At 47.0% G+C, this 18,166-nt stretch overlaps 1 protein-coding gene across 3 annotated transcripts in view; it reads left to right on the top strand.

The window, feature by feature from the left end:
* NECAB1 (N-terminal EF-hand calcium binding protein 1) overlaps positions 1–18,166 on the top strand; it is a 45,515-nt gene that overhangs the window by 519 nt on the left and 26,830 nt on the right. For 2 of the 3 annotated variants that reach the window (XM_064154664.1, XM_064154665.1), the window contains exons 2-3: positions 2,560–2,584; positions 12,011–12,119. In XM_064154664.1, coding sequence (XP_064010734.1) covers positions 2,560–2,584; positions 12,011–12,119 — 134 coding nt within the window. Of the gene's footprint in view, positions 1–2,559; positions 2,585–12,010; positions 12,120–18,166 lie in introns of those variants that run through there. The other variant, XM_064154666.1, reaches the window with a different exon arrangement.

Here is an 18,166-nt window from a genome sequence, read left to right on the forward strand (position 1 = left end):
CGAGATGCACGTGTGAGGACAGCAGGTTAGCAGCTGGGGGTGGTCAGGAGAGGTGCTGGGGGAAGATGCTGTCACTCATAATGTATTGCTCTGACGTGGGGGTTGGTTGGTTGTTTTTTGGTCTTTTCACTGAAGAGTTTCACACCCTGCAAAAGTTTTTTTTCCCCAAGCTGTGCAGGCTCCCTCCCATCTTGTTACACCCTGATGGATTTGAGGTGCATCCCTGAGCCCTTCAGCCCTTTGAGGGGGATCTCAGTGAGGTGCTTTCCTGTGCACCAGGCCATCCTACCCCTCAGGGGTGCTGTGTATCATCAAGGGCTCAGCATCTCACAAGATCTCACAGGCACCTGAGAGGTGAGGAGCAGGGTTTCAATGCTACCCCTTTGGTATGCATCTGCTTGTGAGCAGAAGAAAGCCGTTGTGTTTTGCCACCCTCCCCAAATCTCACACATCATTTCCAGATGAAAGTCTTTAAGACCTTTTGTCATGCTGTCTTTGCCCTCTGTTAACACTGAGTTACTAATTCCAGAGCAGCACCGAGTCCTACAGGCAGCACAGTTGTGGGTACCTCGGCAAGCAGACTGATATTTACTTCTGGTGGCACAACACTGAAACAAGGCTGCTTGCCAGTGAGATAGGAGAAAAGACAAATCCCCCCAAAATCCATCCAAACGACAGAAATCCTGGACTGTATTTTACCTGCCAGGGATTGTAGGAGCTTTTATCTTATTCTAATAACACTTGTAATGATCTTTCTTTTGTTCTGCTAAGTCTTTAGCACTTATTAGGAGAAAATTTCCAGTTGAAGAGTGAAAATTTAAAACCTCTAAACAGTCCAATCTGGATGCTGAAAACAGAGTTGCAACATCTGATTTTATTTGGATATATAGGGAGGGAAATTGTCATCTTATTAAGTTTATTCCGCAGTTTATGTACTGTAAACTTAGGTGCAAAGTTCAGTTTAGAGACCCATTAGTGACCCACCCTGAATGCAGGTTTCCTGGATATTAGTTCCCTGCCAAGCCCACCCTGCAGAACACAGTCACAAAGATGCTCTGCTGTCAGTTTTCAAATGCATGTGTGCCCATTTTGATACTCTTTCTTTTACTGATACTCATAGCACCAACAGAAACTATATTTGGAAGATTTTCTTTCTTCCCTTGCCTGAACTTGCTATAGCATTGCCCATTGATTCCTCACCGTGGCTCAGGCTGAAGCAGTGATGGGGACTGTGTCTGCAGACATAGCAAGAGTAATAACTGATGGCAACTGCGTGTGTCAGAAGTGTCACATTGTGACCTGTGCCACAGCAGAACTGCTTCATCTGCAGAGCAGGGAGTAAAGAAACTGGAGGAGATGCCCCTGTTGTTTCCAGTCTGTATCTCAAATTCCTTCTCCAAAGGAAGGACTAATGGGTGATACCTGTGGTAAGGCTTCACCAGGAACAGGCATGTCACTGACAGCAGCACACGGCCGGGTTGGCTCTGTGTCCCTCTGCTAGAGGGCTCTACCACCTCTTCTCATGGGATGCATCCCTCAGGACCATTCTTGGTCTTTGCACAAAGAGTTACAGACTCATTTATGTTTAAGTAACTTGTCAGCAGGTGCCCCTTCCAGTGAGGAGGAGAGTCAGACCTGCACACCATGAGAGTAAGACTGGGCTACAACAGGTTTGTGGGAGACATGTTGCAGAGAAAGATCTACAGCAGACACCTTCCCAACTTATAAACCTCCATAGTTTCTCTCTCCCTTTTTTTCTGTGTCTGGTTTCTACTTACTAGCAGAGCCATCCTCAGAATCATAGCATCGTAGAATCAACCAGGTTGGAAGAGCCCTCCAAGATCATCCAGTCCAACCTAGCATCCAGTCCTATCCAATCAACCAGACCATGGCACTACTTCATCCAGTCTTTTCTTGAACACCTCCAGAGATGGCAACTCCACCACCTCCCTGGGCAGGCCATTCCAAGTGCTCCTACACATCCAGTCTCACTGCTTCCCACACCCAGTCTGATGCCTTTATGCTACCCAGCTCCTCTCTTGACTTAGTCCTTTGCTTCCTTCACCCACAGTAAGCCTGAGCCCACCTGACCATCTCAGATGCTCAGCACATCCTCCCAGCTATCATGATCTAGTTGATTGGATAGGGCTGGGTTATAGGTTGGGCTGGATGATCTTGGAGGTCTCTTCCAACCTGGTTGATTCTAGTCTAGTCTAGTGTATCTTTGCTCAGCTTCCTTAAACCACCTCTCCCAGCTCTGCATCCAGTGTCTTGGTAGCCATACAGCCTCAGATACTGTCCCTGAGCATCATGCTTACGAGTCATGCACCAACTAGATAATAAAGCTGGTTCTTACTGTGGTCTTGGATTTCAGTGCACACAGCACAAGAGGAGTCAAAGAAAGCATTACCCAGAGGGAAGGATGGAGACACACTGAGGGCTTTTCAATTTTATATAGCCTCATGGAAACACGACATAGACTTCAGCTCATAAATGCTATTACCCTCTTTAAACAAAAAAGTGATTCTGTTCTCTCTCTCTCTCTTTTTTTTTGTTTAGATACTAAGAAGAGCAGACAAGAATGGTAAGACTGCTCATGTGTCTTCCCTCTTCTCATGGGAAAAAAAAAACCCAAATCCATCATTAATTCAGCATTTTAAGTCATTCTTTAAGCATGCTAACAGGAAAGCCAGCCACCCTTTGTCTCATTTTTATGTTGTCTACAGGCTCAGTGCAATGTATTTTGTTGTGCACTGATCCTCTCTACAGGCTCTTTACAGGCAGACCTGACGCTATCGTGATTCAGTGTGTGTGTGTTTGACTTGCACTTGGCGTGTCTGTGTGTTTTCTGAGTGACATTGTCTTCACAAGAAGGTTTGAAATACTTGTCAGTAGCTACATCTGATCACTGTTTAAAACCACTGTAGGCTATACTCAGCCATCAGACTCTTTTCCTACCTTTTGCAGTGACATATTTGTTCTGCACTGCATTCAACTCACATATTTGTAACACAAAAGTAATGGGTTTACTATGTTCATCATCAAACGTTTTGACCTCATGCTACTGTTTGATTCTTGCTCTACCTGTATTTTTTTCTCCTTATTTCAGTGCAGCAAGTTGGAGCATAGTACTGTAAGGCTTCACAAATGCTCCTATTCTAGCTACAGCAGGGGAAGGTCCTTGCTTTAAGGACAGGTGTAACCACTTGGGGTTTTTTTGCTGGGATACATAGCCATGGTCTTGAACCTGACTTGAATGCCTTTTGCCTTCTCAGAATTGCTGCACAGTTGTGGACAAGTTCACAGTATCACAGTATCACCAAGGTTGGAAGAGACCTCATAGATCATCAGGTCCAACCCTTTACCACAGAGCTCAAGGCCAGACCATGGCACCAAGTGCCACGTCCAGTCCTGCCTTGAACAGCTCCAGGGACGGCGACTCCACCACCTCCCCGGGCAGCCCATTCCAGTGTCCAATGACTCTCTCAGGGAAGAACTTTCTCCTCACCTCAAGCCTAAATTTCCCCTGGTGCAGCCTGAGGCTGTGTCCTCTCGTTCTGGTGCTGGCCACCTGAGAGAAGAGAGCAGCCTCCTCCTGGCCACAACCTCCCCTCAGGTAGTTGTAGACAGCAATAAGGTCTCCCCTGAGCCTCCTCTTCTCCAGGCTAACCAATCCCAGCTCCCTCAGCCTCTCCTCGTAGGGCTGTGCTCAAGGCCTCTCCCCAGCCTCATCGCCCTTCTCTGGACATGCTCAAGCATCTCAATGTCCCTCCTAAACTGGGGGCCCCAGAACTGAACACAGTACTCAAGGTGTGGTCTAACCAGTGCAGAGTACAGGGGCAGAATGACCTCCCTGCTCCTGCTGACCACACCATTCCTGATGCAGGCCAGGATGCCACTGGCTCTCTTGGCCACCTGGGCACACTGCTGGCTCATGTTCAGGTGGGTATCAATCAGCACCCCCAGATCCCTCTCTGTCTGGCTGCTCTCCAGCCACTCGGACCCCAGCCTGTATCTCTGCATGGGGTTGCTGTGGCCAAAGTGCAGCACCCTGCACTTGGATCTATTGAACCCCATCCCATTGGACTCTGCCCATCTGTCCAGGTGGTCAAGGTCCTGCTGCAGAGCCCTTCTGCCCTATACCCGAGCAGGAAATGAAGCCACTACTGTGTCCCTAGTTCACACAGAGGGTGAGATTCAGTATGTTTGTGGCAATGAAAAGCTGCTGCAGCTCTGCAGTTGGCATAGCAATATATACACTTAACTCAGACAAACAGAGTTAGATCTTACAGGACAAGAAGGAAACACAAGCTCAGTTATAACTCAGACAGAGTTAGATCTTACAGGACAAGAAGGAAACACAAGCTCAGTTATAACTCAGACCTTACAGGACAAGAAGGAAACACAAGCTCAGTTATAACTCAGATCTTATAGGACAAGAAGGAAACACAAGCTCAGTTATAACTCAGAGTTAGATCTTGCAGGACAAGAAGGAAACACAAGCTCAGTTATAACTCAGAGTTAGATCTTACAGGACAAGAAGGAAACACAAGCTCAGTTATAACTCAGAGAGAGTTAGATCTTACAGGACAAGAAGGAAACACAAGCTCAGTTACTTAGCACTGTAACTCCCAAAGTGCACAAAGAAGAGAGGTGCAACTTCGTGCAGAAGCACAGGACAGACTTCAGCCTTTTCCCCAGAGCTCTGAGGAGTGTCAGACCCACAGCTCAAACTGAGTTAATCCTGACAAGACATTTCCAGCCAGTCCTCAGAAAACAGATATGGTGCAAGGTTCAATAACGTGTATGCTCAGGTATCAGAAGGGAAACTTAGCACTACACAAGCTCATGCTATGCTGACATGGAGGAGATCCATTTTAAGGCTGGGAAGCTAAGTACCTTCTCAGAAAGGTTATTGAATGTGTGAACATTTATCTAACATGTTAACACAGATTAGCTTTTGCTAATGACTGGGTGACACTGTCAGTGTCACCCTTCTGTGCTAAGGGAAAGCCAAGTGCTGGCTTACAGTAACAACCACCAAGTTGCTCTACATGGCACTGTCCCAGTAGCTTATCTCATACATTTTTAACAGGACTCTCTCAGAGCTGATATCTGACTTTTGTGAGATTAAAGTACCTCTCCAAAATGATCATCAAAAACCATCCTAGGTACTTCCCTGACTTCCCATCAAAAAAAAAAAAAAAAAAAAAGGTGGATCAGGCTGATAAGTAGGAGGAGGTAGCATTCTTCCTATGAATTTAGGGACTGGGGGACTTGAGGTTAGCCTCCCACAATAAGGGGAGGGTTCTTCTTGCAAAGAAAATGCAAGGGGCAACAAAATCCTAGGGATCCTGCTACATTGCTGGTAACTTGAAAATACTGCAGTGCTGGAGCACCTCTGCTGTGAAGACAGACTCAGAGAGTTGGGGCTGTTCTGGAAAAGAGAAGGCTCTGAGGAAACCTTATTGTGGCCTTCCAGTGTCTGAAAGGGCCTACAGGAAAGCTGCTGAGGGACTTTTTAGGATGTCAGGTAGTGACAGGGCTAGGGGGAATGGAGCAAAACTAGAAGTGGGTAGATTCAGGTTGGATGTCAGGAAGAACTTCTTCACCATGAAGCTGGTAAGACACTGGAAGAGGTTGCCTGGGGAGGTGGTGGAAGCCTCATCCCTGTAGGTTTCTAAGATCAAGCTGGATGTGACTCTGAGCAGCCTGATCTAGCGTGAGATGTCCTTGCCCATGGCAGGGGGGTTGGAACTGGATGATCCTTGAGATCCCTTCCAGCTCTGACAGTTGTATGATTCTATGATTTATGACAGCTAGGCTCAAGTGAGAAACTCTTTCATCAGTCATTCACCTGTTTGAAAGAGCCAAACTAACTTTGGTTCTTTTTGGGCTGGTGGCTTCTTTCCTTGCCAGCCCAGCTACATGTATTGTTCTTTTACCCTTCTGGTCCTGGAAACAGCAGCTATGCACAGCTTCCACATTAGGATCAGCTTCATAAACTCTGTAGTTCACAGGCTCACAGGATGGCAGGGGTTGGAAGGGACCCAAGTCAATCACCGAGTCCAACTCCTCTGCCAGAACAGGACAATGCTATCTAACACAGATCACAGAGGAACACATCCAGACAGGCCTTGAAAGGCTCCAGGGAAGGAGACACCACAACCTCTCTGGGGAGCCTGTACCAGTTCTTATTTGGTAGCTGAGCAGCTCTGCTCTGTATGGAACAGATCCCCACTCCTCCTGTAACTGAAAAGGTCGTATGGTTTGCTTAGAGGGAGGACAAGGCATATAGATGTGGTTCATAACATTGACAAAAGCAACAGAAAACCCTGAGTGGGGGGGGAAAGTAATTTTATAAAGGTGAGATGCTGCACAGTGACCTTTGTGGAAAAGAGAAGTCTCAGGTTTGCACATCAACATGAAATTTAGGTCAGGTTTACTTTACAAAACTCCATGTGTTCAAAGGGAAGGATGGAAACTTCTCACTGAAAACAGCTCGTAGCCTGGAGTGCCAATTCAAGCCAGCCCAGAGGACTGGGTGAATATGCCTTCTAGAGGCAGGGGAAGCACCTCAGGAAGGGGAGTTCTTGAGTCACCCTGAAGTGAACTGTCAGAGTTGGCCTGGAGGCTCTCTGAGGATTGCCATGTAGGGATTAACTTTGTTTCAAGGAAAATCCTAGTAACAGCAAAGAAAGGCATGGCAAGTCCCTGATTTCAGCATTTTTTACCTCAGACAGTATTTCCTATCATGTCTTGGCATCTCAGGAGGTTCTCAGCTAGCCCACGGACTGCTCTCAGCTGCAGCAGTGCTTGGGCTCTCCCCTCTAACTTTTGGACTCACCAGATATGTCACAGCTCAAGGTGACCCATCACTTGTGCTGCCTTCCTTGAGAGCAACAGCTACGGGCAGGAACTCCTTGAGGGAGCTCTCTGCACCATGATACCCAGAAGGGCTGGCTCTTAACACCACAGTGACTGCATCTGAGATGTGCATTTAGTAGATGACTTTCTGAGCAGGAGCCAGAACACAGAAATTCTCTGAGCTGCAGCATTGTGGTTCCATTATTGAATTAGTACTGATGAAATGGATTTTTTAAGTCACAACCCTTGTATCCCAGCCTCTAGGGACTCACACCCCACTGGTGTTTGTTTCCTGACTATCTGGATCCACTGCAGACACCATCTTGGCTCCCTTTTCAGAGTCCATTCTTATTCCCCATCCTATCTCCCCGAGTCTGAACTCTGTGCTCCAGATTCCAAACATCATTATTATTTCCATAAAGACTAAATCATATAGTGCATTAGATTGGAAGGGACCTTTAACTGTCACCTACTCCAACACCCCTGCAGCAAGCAGGGACATCCTCAAATGGTGCCTGCTTTTAAACCTAAACCCTCTCCTCTGTCAGATATGCTGCTGTCTATTGAATTGATAAGCTGTTCAAAGCATGTCCCCTTTCTGGAGTGGACTGGCTAGGGGATACATCTTGGTCATGTTTTACACAAGAGAAATAAATGCAAAGAGTAAAAGAAATGTAAAGTTTTACAAGAGAAATAAATGTAGAGAGTGAGAAATAAATGTAAAGAGTGAGAAATAAATGTAAAGAGTGAGAAATAAATGTAAAGAGTGAGTACTCTGGAGGAGAAGCCTTTTGGAAGTGTCAGTTGGTGCCAAACTGCCCAGGAGCCAGCACTGGTTGCTGGCAGCCCAGCAGGCAGCTGGCTGCATGCAGAGCAGGGAGAGAAGCAGCAGAGGAAGGGAATTTTGCCCCTCTGCTCTGCTGAGACCACACCTACAGCACTCCCTCTGGTGTCCCCAGCACAAGAAGGACATGGAACTGTTGGAGCAGGTCCAAATTCATGGAATTCATGGAATCAACCAGGTTGAAAGAGACCTCCAAGATCACCCACTCCAACTTAGCACCCAGCCCTATCCAGTCAACTAGAACCATGTCACTGAGTGCCTCACTTAGTTTTTCCTTGAACACCTCCAGGGACAGCGACTCCACCAGCCCTCTGGGCAGGGAGAGCAGTTGAACCCAAGAGGAAGGCTCTCCTAAAAGAGTATAAATGTATGTCTAAACTTGGAAGTGCCACATGGGGAGATGAATTGTATTGTTTGTGTCTTTGTCTGCCAGTCAAGGAATGCTTTGGATCCAGGGAGGATGTGTGTGCCTGTTTCTGAAGAGATGCTGCTTTTGAAAGACGTCAGATAAGCTACAGAAAAGCAAGCAAGGCTTGCAAAACAGCTTCTTAGAGATAATGTTGCCAAGGCAAACACTGCTGAAGGTTGATTCGTTTGAGGGATGCATCAGAGAAGCCTGTCTATCATGAATCATCCATCCCCCACCGTCTTGCCAGTGGCAAGGATTGAAGCATCTTTAATAGAGGTTTCTGCTCGGCTGCTCTGGAGCACTTATACCAGATGGTATTTATCTAGGTGCTCTGAGGGCAGCAAGGTGTGCCCCAGGGAGGTGGTGCTGAGAATGTGTAATGCAGCCTTTAAAATAAAACCCTGGAAAAAAAACCAAACAACAAACCAAACCCTGGCTTGGCAAACGTGTCTGGCATTAAACATTATGAGGAGCACTTGTTAGGGGTTGGCTCTGGGCTTCATCTGGGAGCTGTGGAAGCCTGGGCTACCAGTGTCTGAGTCCCCACCTGCACTAACAAAACACTTCCAGCCATAGAAAATCAGAGAAATACCTTGGAAAATCAGAGGCTTTTGCAGTGAATGTAACTGGGATGGTGTTCAATAGCTCCAAGTGCTGGGTGCCGCACTTTGGCCACAACAACCCCATGCAGAGATACAGGCTGGGGTCGGAGTGGCTGGAGAGCAGCCAGACAGAGAGGAACCTGGAGGTGCTGATTGATACCTACCTGAACATGAGCCAGCAGTGTGCCTAGGTGGCCAAGAGAGCCAGTGGCATCCTGGCCTGCATCAGGAATGGTGTGGTCAGCAGGAGCAGGGAGGTCATTCTGCCCCTGTACTCTGCACTGGTTAGACCACACCTTGAGTACTGTGTTCAGTTCTGGGCCCCCCAGTTTAGGAGGGACATTGAGATGCTTGAGCGTGTCCAGAGAAGGGCGACGAGGCTGGGGAGAGGCCTTGAGCACAGCCCTATGAGGAGAGGCTGAGGGAGCTGGGGTTGTTTAGCCTGGAGAAGAGGAGGCTCAGGGGAGACCTTATTGCTGTCTACAACTACCTGAGGGGAGGTTGTGGCCAGGAGGAGGTTGCTCTCTTCTCTCAGGTGGCCAGCACCAGAACGAGAGGACACAGCCTCAGGCTGCACCAGGGGAGATTTAGGCTGGAGGTGAGGAGAAAGTTCTTCCCTGAGAGAGTCATTGGACACTGGAATGGGCTGCCCGGGGAGGTGGTGGAGTCGCCGTCCCTGGAGCTGTTCAAGGCAGGACTGGACGTGGCACTTGGTGCCATGGTCTGGCCTTGAGCTCTGTGGTAAAGGGTTGGACTTGATGATCTATGAGGTCTCTTCCAACCTTGTTGATACTGTGATACTAACTGTATGAAGCCTGTAAGTAACCAAACAGGTTCAAACCTCCCCAGGATTTACCAGCAACAAGCTCAGTCTTGTGTTAGTCAATGGCAGTAACATTCAAAATGTTATCTAGAACAAACAGCAGCAAAGCTAAAGGCAATGTCTGCTCTTGGATGATAACATGTGAAGAAAATAGCTGCTCAAGTCTCCAGTCTGGTTGTTGGCATATCATTCATTGGATTGATGCAAGTCAGTGATCTTCACAGTATCACAGTCTCACAGTATCACTAAGGTTGGAAGAGACCTCACAGATCATCAAGTCCAACCCTTTACCACAGAGCTCAAGGCCAGACCATGGCACCAAGTGCCACGTCCAGTCCTGCCTTGAACAGCTCCAGGGACGGCGACTCCACCACCTTGAAGCACAGAGATGAACAAGCAGATGTTGCAGGTTTTGAGGCATACCCAGCTTGTTCTATGAGTAAACTCATAATATGTTCACCTCAGGGAAGCTGCCAAAAATCACTGGATCAAGGATGTGCTTAACTTCCATGCAAATCACTCTCCCTAGCCAAGGCTGAAGCTGCAGAGGCAGTTTGATTAAAGGACTGGCTGTATCTGTATGAGCCAAAGGAAGCAGAGCTGCAAAAAGATGCTTCAACAGGCTCAGCATTTGCTGTTCCCTCTCTACAACTAGTGCCAACTGGCAGATGTATTTGGCTTCTCAATTAGGTAATCATGGCAGCTCTGTCAAAGAAAATTGCCTACCTTCAACACAGTACTCTGCCATCTTGGGTTGTAGCTCTTGTGGATCTTGACACTTTATTTTGATTGCAAGGATGATTATCTCCAGCTACAATCTGTCTTTCCACATTAAACATTTCAAAATGTTTTTGTTGAAGCAGACATTTATCCAATTTTGAAGCCTCTTTAAGATTACCTACTTGAAGCCTTATACTCAAGTGAAAGAAATGATGAAATAATAGCAAGTAAAAAGGGTGAGGAAACTCCTCAGCTCTGTAGTACAGCCTGTAGCCAGGTCCTGCCTTTGTAATAGGCTCTTCACTGCTGTAAAATTAGGCCACAGCATGCTGTGGTGCTCAGGACATCTTAGTCTTAGCCCCTATGTTGTTTAATGTCCTTGAGTGATTCATTGTGATACTGCAAAGGAGAGAACTGTGAATTTAGATTTAGTGCTAGCTAAAACAGAGTTAGAGTGTTGCATTCCTAACATATTCTTCATGCAAAGGCTGAGTTCAGATAAATTATTACTTCCCTTCCATGTAACAAAACTTCTAAATAAAGGCAAAAGGTGGATCTTCTTGCTTTGGATTTTGCTTAGTGATTATCAGCCTTGTATTTAAACCTCACTGTATGAGTCATGAGGAACAAATTGCCCTGTTTTAACAAAGCTGCAGATTTGCCCCATCCAGAGCCATGCACTTCTGAAGTCTGGAGAGTGATTCTGTGATTCTATAAGGGGATGCAGGCCTGTGAGGAGAGGCTGAGGGAGCTGGGGGTGTGCAGCCTGCAGAACAGGAGGCTCAGAGATGACCTCATGGCTGTCTACAACTACCTGAAGGGAGGCTGTAGCCAGGTGGGGTTGGTCTCTTCTGCCAGGCAACCAGCAACAGAACAAGGGGACACAGTCTCAAGTTGTGCCAGGGCTGGATGTTAGGAGGAAGTTGTTGGCAGAGAGAGTGATTGGCATTGGAATGGGCTGCCCAGGGAGGTGGTGGAGTCGCCGTCCCTGGGGCTGTTCAAGGCAGGACTGGACGTGGCACTTGGTGCCATGGTCTGGCCTTGAGCTCTGTGGTGAAGGGTTGGACTTGATGATCTATGAGGGCTCTTCCAACCTTGGTGATACTGTGTTGATTCCTGTTCTTAGCTAGAGAGGAGAGCCAGAGTCAGATCCCTGCTGCTGCTGAATTGCGCACTTGAGTCTCAGTCTCCCATGGGAGAGGCTGGGAGCAGAGGAAAGAGAGAGGAAGAAAAGAAAAGGTAATTCTAGAGAGCTGAAGAGATTTTAGTTGAACTAACATGTTCCTTCAACAAATGTTTACTTCTGCATTGCCCTGGGTTATCTTTGTCCTTCTCAGTCTCAGGAGGTGACTGCTCTGCACAGAAATGAGGGAGTGAGGAGCAAGTAGAGGAGGCATGGGGTAGGAGAGGGAAAAGCCACAGTGAATGGGATCAGCAGAGAGACAGGACCATGCTGATGTGATTCAGTAGAGACCTATCAAACCCAAACTATCTTCTGTGAGTCATAGAATCATCCTATGGTCTTAGCCTGAAAGATAAGATGGAGGAAGAATAACAACTACCAGGCAAACTGAGAGCTCCAGTACTACAGCTGATGCATCATCTCCTTTATCTGTCCTGATCAGACATGTAAAGTTTCTGCAAATCATCTGAAGAGCTACAAGTTTAATAGTTTCCCCTTCTGCTGCATGAAGCAACCAACAAACCCATCACTGGAACTAAGGCACTCTGCTTTGTTGTTTCAGACGATGGAAAGCTGTCCTTTGATGAATTCAAGGCTTACTTTGCTGATGGAGTTCTGAGTGAGGAAGAACTGCACCAACTTTTTCATGCCATTGATACACACAATACTGAGTAAGTGCTCCCTTCTTGCTACTCACCCTGCCGAAGAACACAAAAGACATCAGGCTGGTTTGGGAAAGCAAGTCTAAGAGGAGAGCTGCTTCAGGCAAGCTAGGCTGTGTCACATGGCTGTAAACTGCACAAGTGCTTATAAACCCTGTAGAAATGCACCTTCCAGCACAAGTGATTTAGGTACTGAGAACCACCTGCTTTGTGATGTGTTCACTTGCAAATTACCCAAGGGATCAAAATTAAAACCTGTAATTCCTTCCTGGCTAGTTTTAAGTAGGGGAGGATGAAAAAGTCTACTCAGATGAGGGCAGTGAAGCTGGTGAGGGGCCTGGAGCACAGCCCTGTGAGGAGAGGCTGAGGGAGCTGGGGGTGTGCAACCTGCAGAAGAGGAGGCTCAGGGCAGAGCTCACTGCTCTCTACAACTACCTGAAGCGAAGCTGTAGCCAGGTGGGGTTGGTCTCTTCTCCCAGGCAAGCAGCAACAGAACAAGGGGACACAGTCTCAAGTTGTGCTGGAGGAGGTCTAGGCTGGATGTTAGGAGGAAGTTCCTGGCAGAGAGAGTAATTTGCATTGGAATGGGCTGCCCAGGGAGGTGGTGGAGGCACCAACCCTGGAGGTGTTGAAGCAAAGCCTGTCTGAGGCACTTAGTGCCATGGTCTGGTTGACTGGCTAGGGCTGGGTGCTAGGTTGGACTGGCTGAGCTTGGAGGTCTCTTCCAACCTGGTTGATTCTATGACTCTGTATACACCAAATCCAAAGACCTGATTCCTCCCATATTTGGATCTAACCAGGAACAGAAGTCATATTTTTATAATAACCTTAAAATATCAAGTACTTTAATAATGTATTGTGCCTACTGCCTAGTTTGCATCTCAGCATTTCAGTGAGCTCTCATCTGTGTGCATGTTTGGTGCAGCTGCCTGGGGGTTGTAATAGTGAAAAAGGCGAAGATGCTATTTTAAGCTCCTATTTTAAGGCCTTTACTAGTGGAGCTAGAATGCTCTAAACAATTGATGGATTGCATTACCTTGACCACACCTACCTTTACTGAATGCTAAACAGCTTCTGTGCATGCCAGGATTGCAGCACAGGTCAGCTCCAGGGGAGGTAGCTTTGCAGAAATAGCTGGTTGGTTTACCCACAGAGTCACAGAATCAGTCAGGGTTGGAAGGGACCACAAGGATCAGCCAGTTCCAACCCCCCTGCCATGGGCAGGGACACCCTACCCTAGAGCAGGCTGCCCACAGCCTCATCCAGCCTGGCCTTAACCACCTCCCTGGGCAACCCATTCCAGGCTCTCACCACTCTCATGCTGAACAGCTTTCTCCTCACATCCAGCCTGAATCTCCCCACCTCCAGCTTTGCTCCATTCCCCCTAGTCCTGTCACTCCCTGGTAGCTTAAAAAGTCCTTCCCCAGCTGTTTTGTAGGCCCACTTAGATCCTGGAAGGCCACAAGAAGGTCACCTCAGAGCCTTTGCCTGCATAATTGTACTGGAAGTAAATGTGTGGCTTTATTAAAAGCTTCCTATGCCCATAAAGAAATAAGAGGACACAAGTCTTTTTGTTCATGGAGAGAACTCTGCAGGGAAAGTCTGAGACGTGTGGCTTATGGGGTGAATGCTTTTACAACTCATTTCCTTGATGAATCTGCCCCTGCTTAATTTTCATGTCAGCTCTGGCTAGTTCCTATTTCAGCAGCGCGAGAAACCTTGGCATGGTTAATGGCTTAGCAAAGAGGTTTGAGCAGTCATTGCAAATGTAAACCTCCATTTTTACCCTCCTCCCTTCCCTCCCCTCACTCATAACTTTCTGGAGGTTGTTTTTGCTTAATGGCATCTTCAGGGAAAAGATGTCAGGAGATAATGAGAAGATTTGGCAAAGTTACAAAGTGAGAGATACGCAGAGGATCTCAAGGGGACTCAGGCTGCTGCAGAGATAAATGCTTCAGAGGTTCCTGTCTCATGTGAGTCAGTGGGGAATCAGACTTGTTTTTCTCATTTTTCTCACTAGCAAAAGGAAGTCCTCACCCAGGGCCATAGCTACAGGGTAGGAGGGATGCTAGAACTATTGAGCCAGACCTAGAGCACAGGCAGCCTGCCAGGGATAGGGACAGACCATTAAGGCTTTGTGTGTGGCACCAGCTAAAACTATGTAACTACCTACAAGTCAGAGATTAATTTGGTGAGGACCTAAAGTCCTGCAGCACTGAGGTTGTGTTGGGCATTTAGGAGAGTCTGTCATGCTGCTTGTACTGCAGATGTATTTTAGTATTTATTCTACAATATATATATTTATTTTAGTATTCATTCTACAATATATAGAGACTAAAATACAATATTCTATTGGAACTGCCTGTATTTTTGGCAGCCTGGTTTATTTTAAGTGTCTTGTTGGACACTGTTGAACTCTGTGTTGCTGCATCTTCTCTTTCTGTCCCCTGTGCATCATTACCATCTTCTCCCATTCTTAAGTAGATGATGTTAGAAGGAGGCTCTTGACAGAGAGAGAGTGATTTGCCATTGGAATGGGCTGCCCAGGGAGGTGGTGGAGTTGCCATCCCTGGAGGTGTTCAAGAAAAGCCTGGATGAGGCACTCAGTGCCATGGTCTGGTTGACTGGCTAGGGCTGGGTGCTAGGTTGCACTGGATGATCTTGGAGGTCTCTTCCAACCTGGTTGATTCTATGATTCTGTGTTAGGATGGGACTTGGCAGTATGGAGAGACACTACATTTGCATGTGTGTGTGTTAGCAGGATGTCTAAGGCTCCCTCATTGCCAACGAAGTCACCAGCACCTAAGAAGTAATTCTGCTTACAAAAGCCTCAGTACTGTTGCCCAGGCATAAGGCACTTAAGATGTTCCCATCTGAGACATCAGCCCTAGGTGGACAGAATGACACAGGAGAAGCAGTTGGGACATAGGTGGTAAGAGAAATACTAGAGCATCTGAAACAACTAGATGTCTATGTTACATCCAATTGCTCAGGCTTCTGCAAACTGATCTACTGAAACAAAAACCCAACCAAACCAACTCCATTGAATACACTTTGCCTGGCAGGGGAGGTTGGACTCCCAGTGCACATATGGCCACCTGCAACAACATAAGATATGGAGGTTATATCCAATTACTCAGGATCCTGCTAGCTGGCCTACTGAAAGAAAACCAACCAAACATACAAACTAAAAAAGCCAATTCCATTGAATACACTGTGGCTCCTTTACCTGGCAAGGCAGGCTGGGCAGAGCCACAAAGATGATGAAGGGAATGGAACATCTCTCTTACAAGGAAAGCCTGAGGGAGCTGGGACTCTGCTGCTTGGAGAAGAGGAGACTGAGAGGTGACCTCAGCAATGTGCAGGGTGGGTGCCAGGAGGCTGGAGCCAGGCTCTGCTGGGTGATGCCTGATGACAGGACAAGGGGCAATGGGTGGAAGCTGAGGCATAGGAAGTTCCATGTAAACATGAGGAGCCAGAACACTGGAACAGACATAGGACTCCTTTGCACAACACCTTCTGTTGCCTTGTTTTGCTGGCTTGAACTGGGATGGCATGCAGGCATTCATTGTGCAAAGAGCTTACAGCTTTTTGGCTCAGTCTGTCCACATATGACTATTCAGTTGCCCTTGCACAGTCTAAGTAATGCTTAACTTCTTTCAGTCACAAATTATATGCTTCTGCTTAACAATAGGAGATATCAGCCTCAAACTTTCCTCCCTAAATCCAAATTTAGCAAGGAGATGTGCAAATGTGACCTAAAACAGAGTTGGTCCAAGCCTCTGAAATAAATCTTTCTCATATCTGAGGATGAAGAGAGATACACGAGGGAGAAAGTGTTACCATTATTCAGCCATGAACTAAATGAAGTTAATTCATGTAGTTTCTCATGTGGTGTTGAATGCTTCAATAAAATAACTGCTTTAGATGCCAGAGCCTATGCTTTATATATAACTGTTGTACTGAAGAGATGCCATCATCTCTTCTTGTGGTCCAGGAAAAGCACGCAGCTCTTCTGCTGATACAGCTGCCTTGAGGTGCCTTTGGTGCCAGAGAATGGTGGGTGTCAGGTCAGTGGAGGGGGCTGTGGATCAGTGGATGGGTGGAGTAGCTTTAACCTTCCCTCCTCCCTGGCTGGCCTCAGCCTGCAGCTGTCTGTGGTGGGCAGGAGGAGAGCGTGAGCACAGCTACTTTGCTCTCCTGCATTCCCAGAGGTATCACAAATAGGCACTTCTGCCACAGCTCATTTGCTTGTGTTTCTGTCGCTGCAGCTTTGCAGACACCAGGGCTGCTCGGTGGAACACCTGTAACAGTCCTTTAAATCTGGCTCACATTATTAGGTTGAGAACAGTTTGGATGCAAAGTCAGACATATAAAAGGGCTGTATTTAGTAGCCAGAAAGCAAACTGAGAGCAGGAGCTTAAAAAGATGCTTGTGCTGCCATGATATGAATGCACACCACGTGCTGTGGGTGCTTAGCATGAGCAGGATGCTGGCGCCTGGCTCTGAGTCACCCAACAAATACTGCAAATAGCATGTTCAGCATTGCCAGATGATAGGTCTTGGCAGAAGCATCCTTGGCACATGTACCCACTGAAATATGCAACAGGTGCCCCCTCTAAACCCAAGTACAGACTTGCAGAAGCAGCCCTCTGGTGTGCACCTCGCTCCTGTACTATTAAATGTATTTGAAACCTCTTGAATTGTTTCTGGACCATTCCACAGGGAGCTCAGAATTGTTTGGATACAGGAAAAGAATCTCCTGGTTCATTTAGGACTGTGTCTGCAGCAGTGTGTTATTATTTCTTGGACAACAAAGCAACCAGTGACACTAAATTATAGTTTCTCAGCCTGGAACGGCATCCTCTTTGAATAGGAGGCCAAAAAACAATGGAGCCTCTCTCCATAATAGAGAAGGAAATGCTGTGAGTATGCTAGGCTGAAATCTGTGCTCTTTATGTCCTTTCTGCCTTCTGTCACAGGCTTCCTGAGAGCTGCTGTGCAGATGACTTTGGGCAGTAATTTGCTTGCTATTCAGGTGCCCAGTTCTCAGTGAACATGAAGTCAGCACCTAAATTCTTGCCCATTTTCACTCAGAGCCCGCTTGCAGCTGTGTTGCTTCTATCACTAGGACAAACAGCAATGTTCTGGTGATAGCAAGGCTGAAAGCCTCCCAGATACTCCTTTCCTATTTTGCTACCAAGATGCTGAGGCTATTGCAGAAGAACAAGGATCAGAAAGGATTTCAGTATGACATTTGAGAAGAGAGGGTGAATTTGGCTGGCTAGCAATGTGAAAGGCTGTTCAAAACAAGATAGTTTATCAAGCTGTAGATGGAGACATGTAGGAATGTTTTTGACAAAGAGAAAGCATTCAGGCAGGGGATGTGAAGGGGCAGCAAATGTAGAGACAGTGAAGAAGGAGCAGGCATCCTAACAGCAACCTCCTGTCACTAAACAGCATTCTAGTCAGCCACTGTTTTTTTTTTGACTCAGGCAATTTTCCAGCTCTCAGGGCTGCAGTCTGCATTCAAGGAGTGAACATCTGGAGGGTTCCAAAAATGCTGAGCTGCAGAAGTGGGTGGTCTGACACAGCTGATGCCACAGTGCTCTATGGCAAGCAGCCTTAAGGAGGCACAGACACATTGTCCTGCCACATAGCTTGTTGGTCTGAGAGTTAAGTTTCTCAAGCTTCAGCACCTGTTCTTACTGACCACGAGTTTCATTATGCCTGCCACTGAGCTCACTGGACAAAGCAGGTGCAAGACTCATTTGCAGCCATCCAGCCTGGCCTGTTCAAATGCAGATGAGGTCACCTTTAGTTAATAACAATTGTAGGGAAATCTCATTTATATCATCAATTAAAAGTGTCCAGAAGGTTTCATAGACTTGAGCGTGCACGTTTGTGACCAGCCAGGATCCTGCAATTTCTGCCTCTTTCTCATGAGATAAAAGTCAGATGTATGGAAGTATGCATGGCCTTTCAGTATCTGAAAGGGGGCTACAAAAAAGCTGGGGAGGGACTTTCTAGGCTATAAGGGAGTGACTTTCTAGGCT

Source organism: Pogoniulus pusillus, chromosome 14, assembly GCF_015220805.1.
Source record: "Pogoniulus pusillus isolate bPogPus1 chromosome 14, bPogPus1.pri, whole genome shotgun sequence".
Classification (NCBI taxonomy): Eukaryota; Metazoa; Chordata; class Aves; order Piciformes; family Lybiidae; genus Pogoniulus; species Pogoniulus pusillus.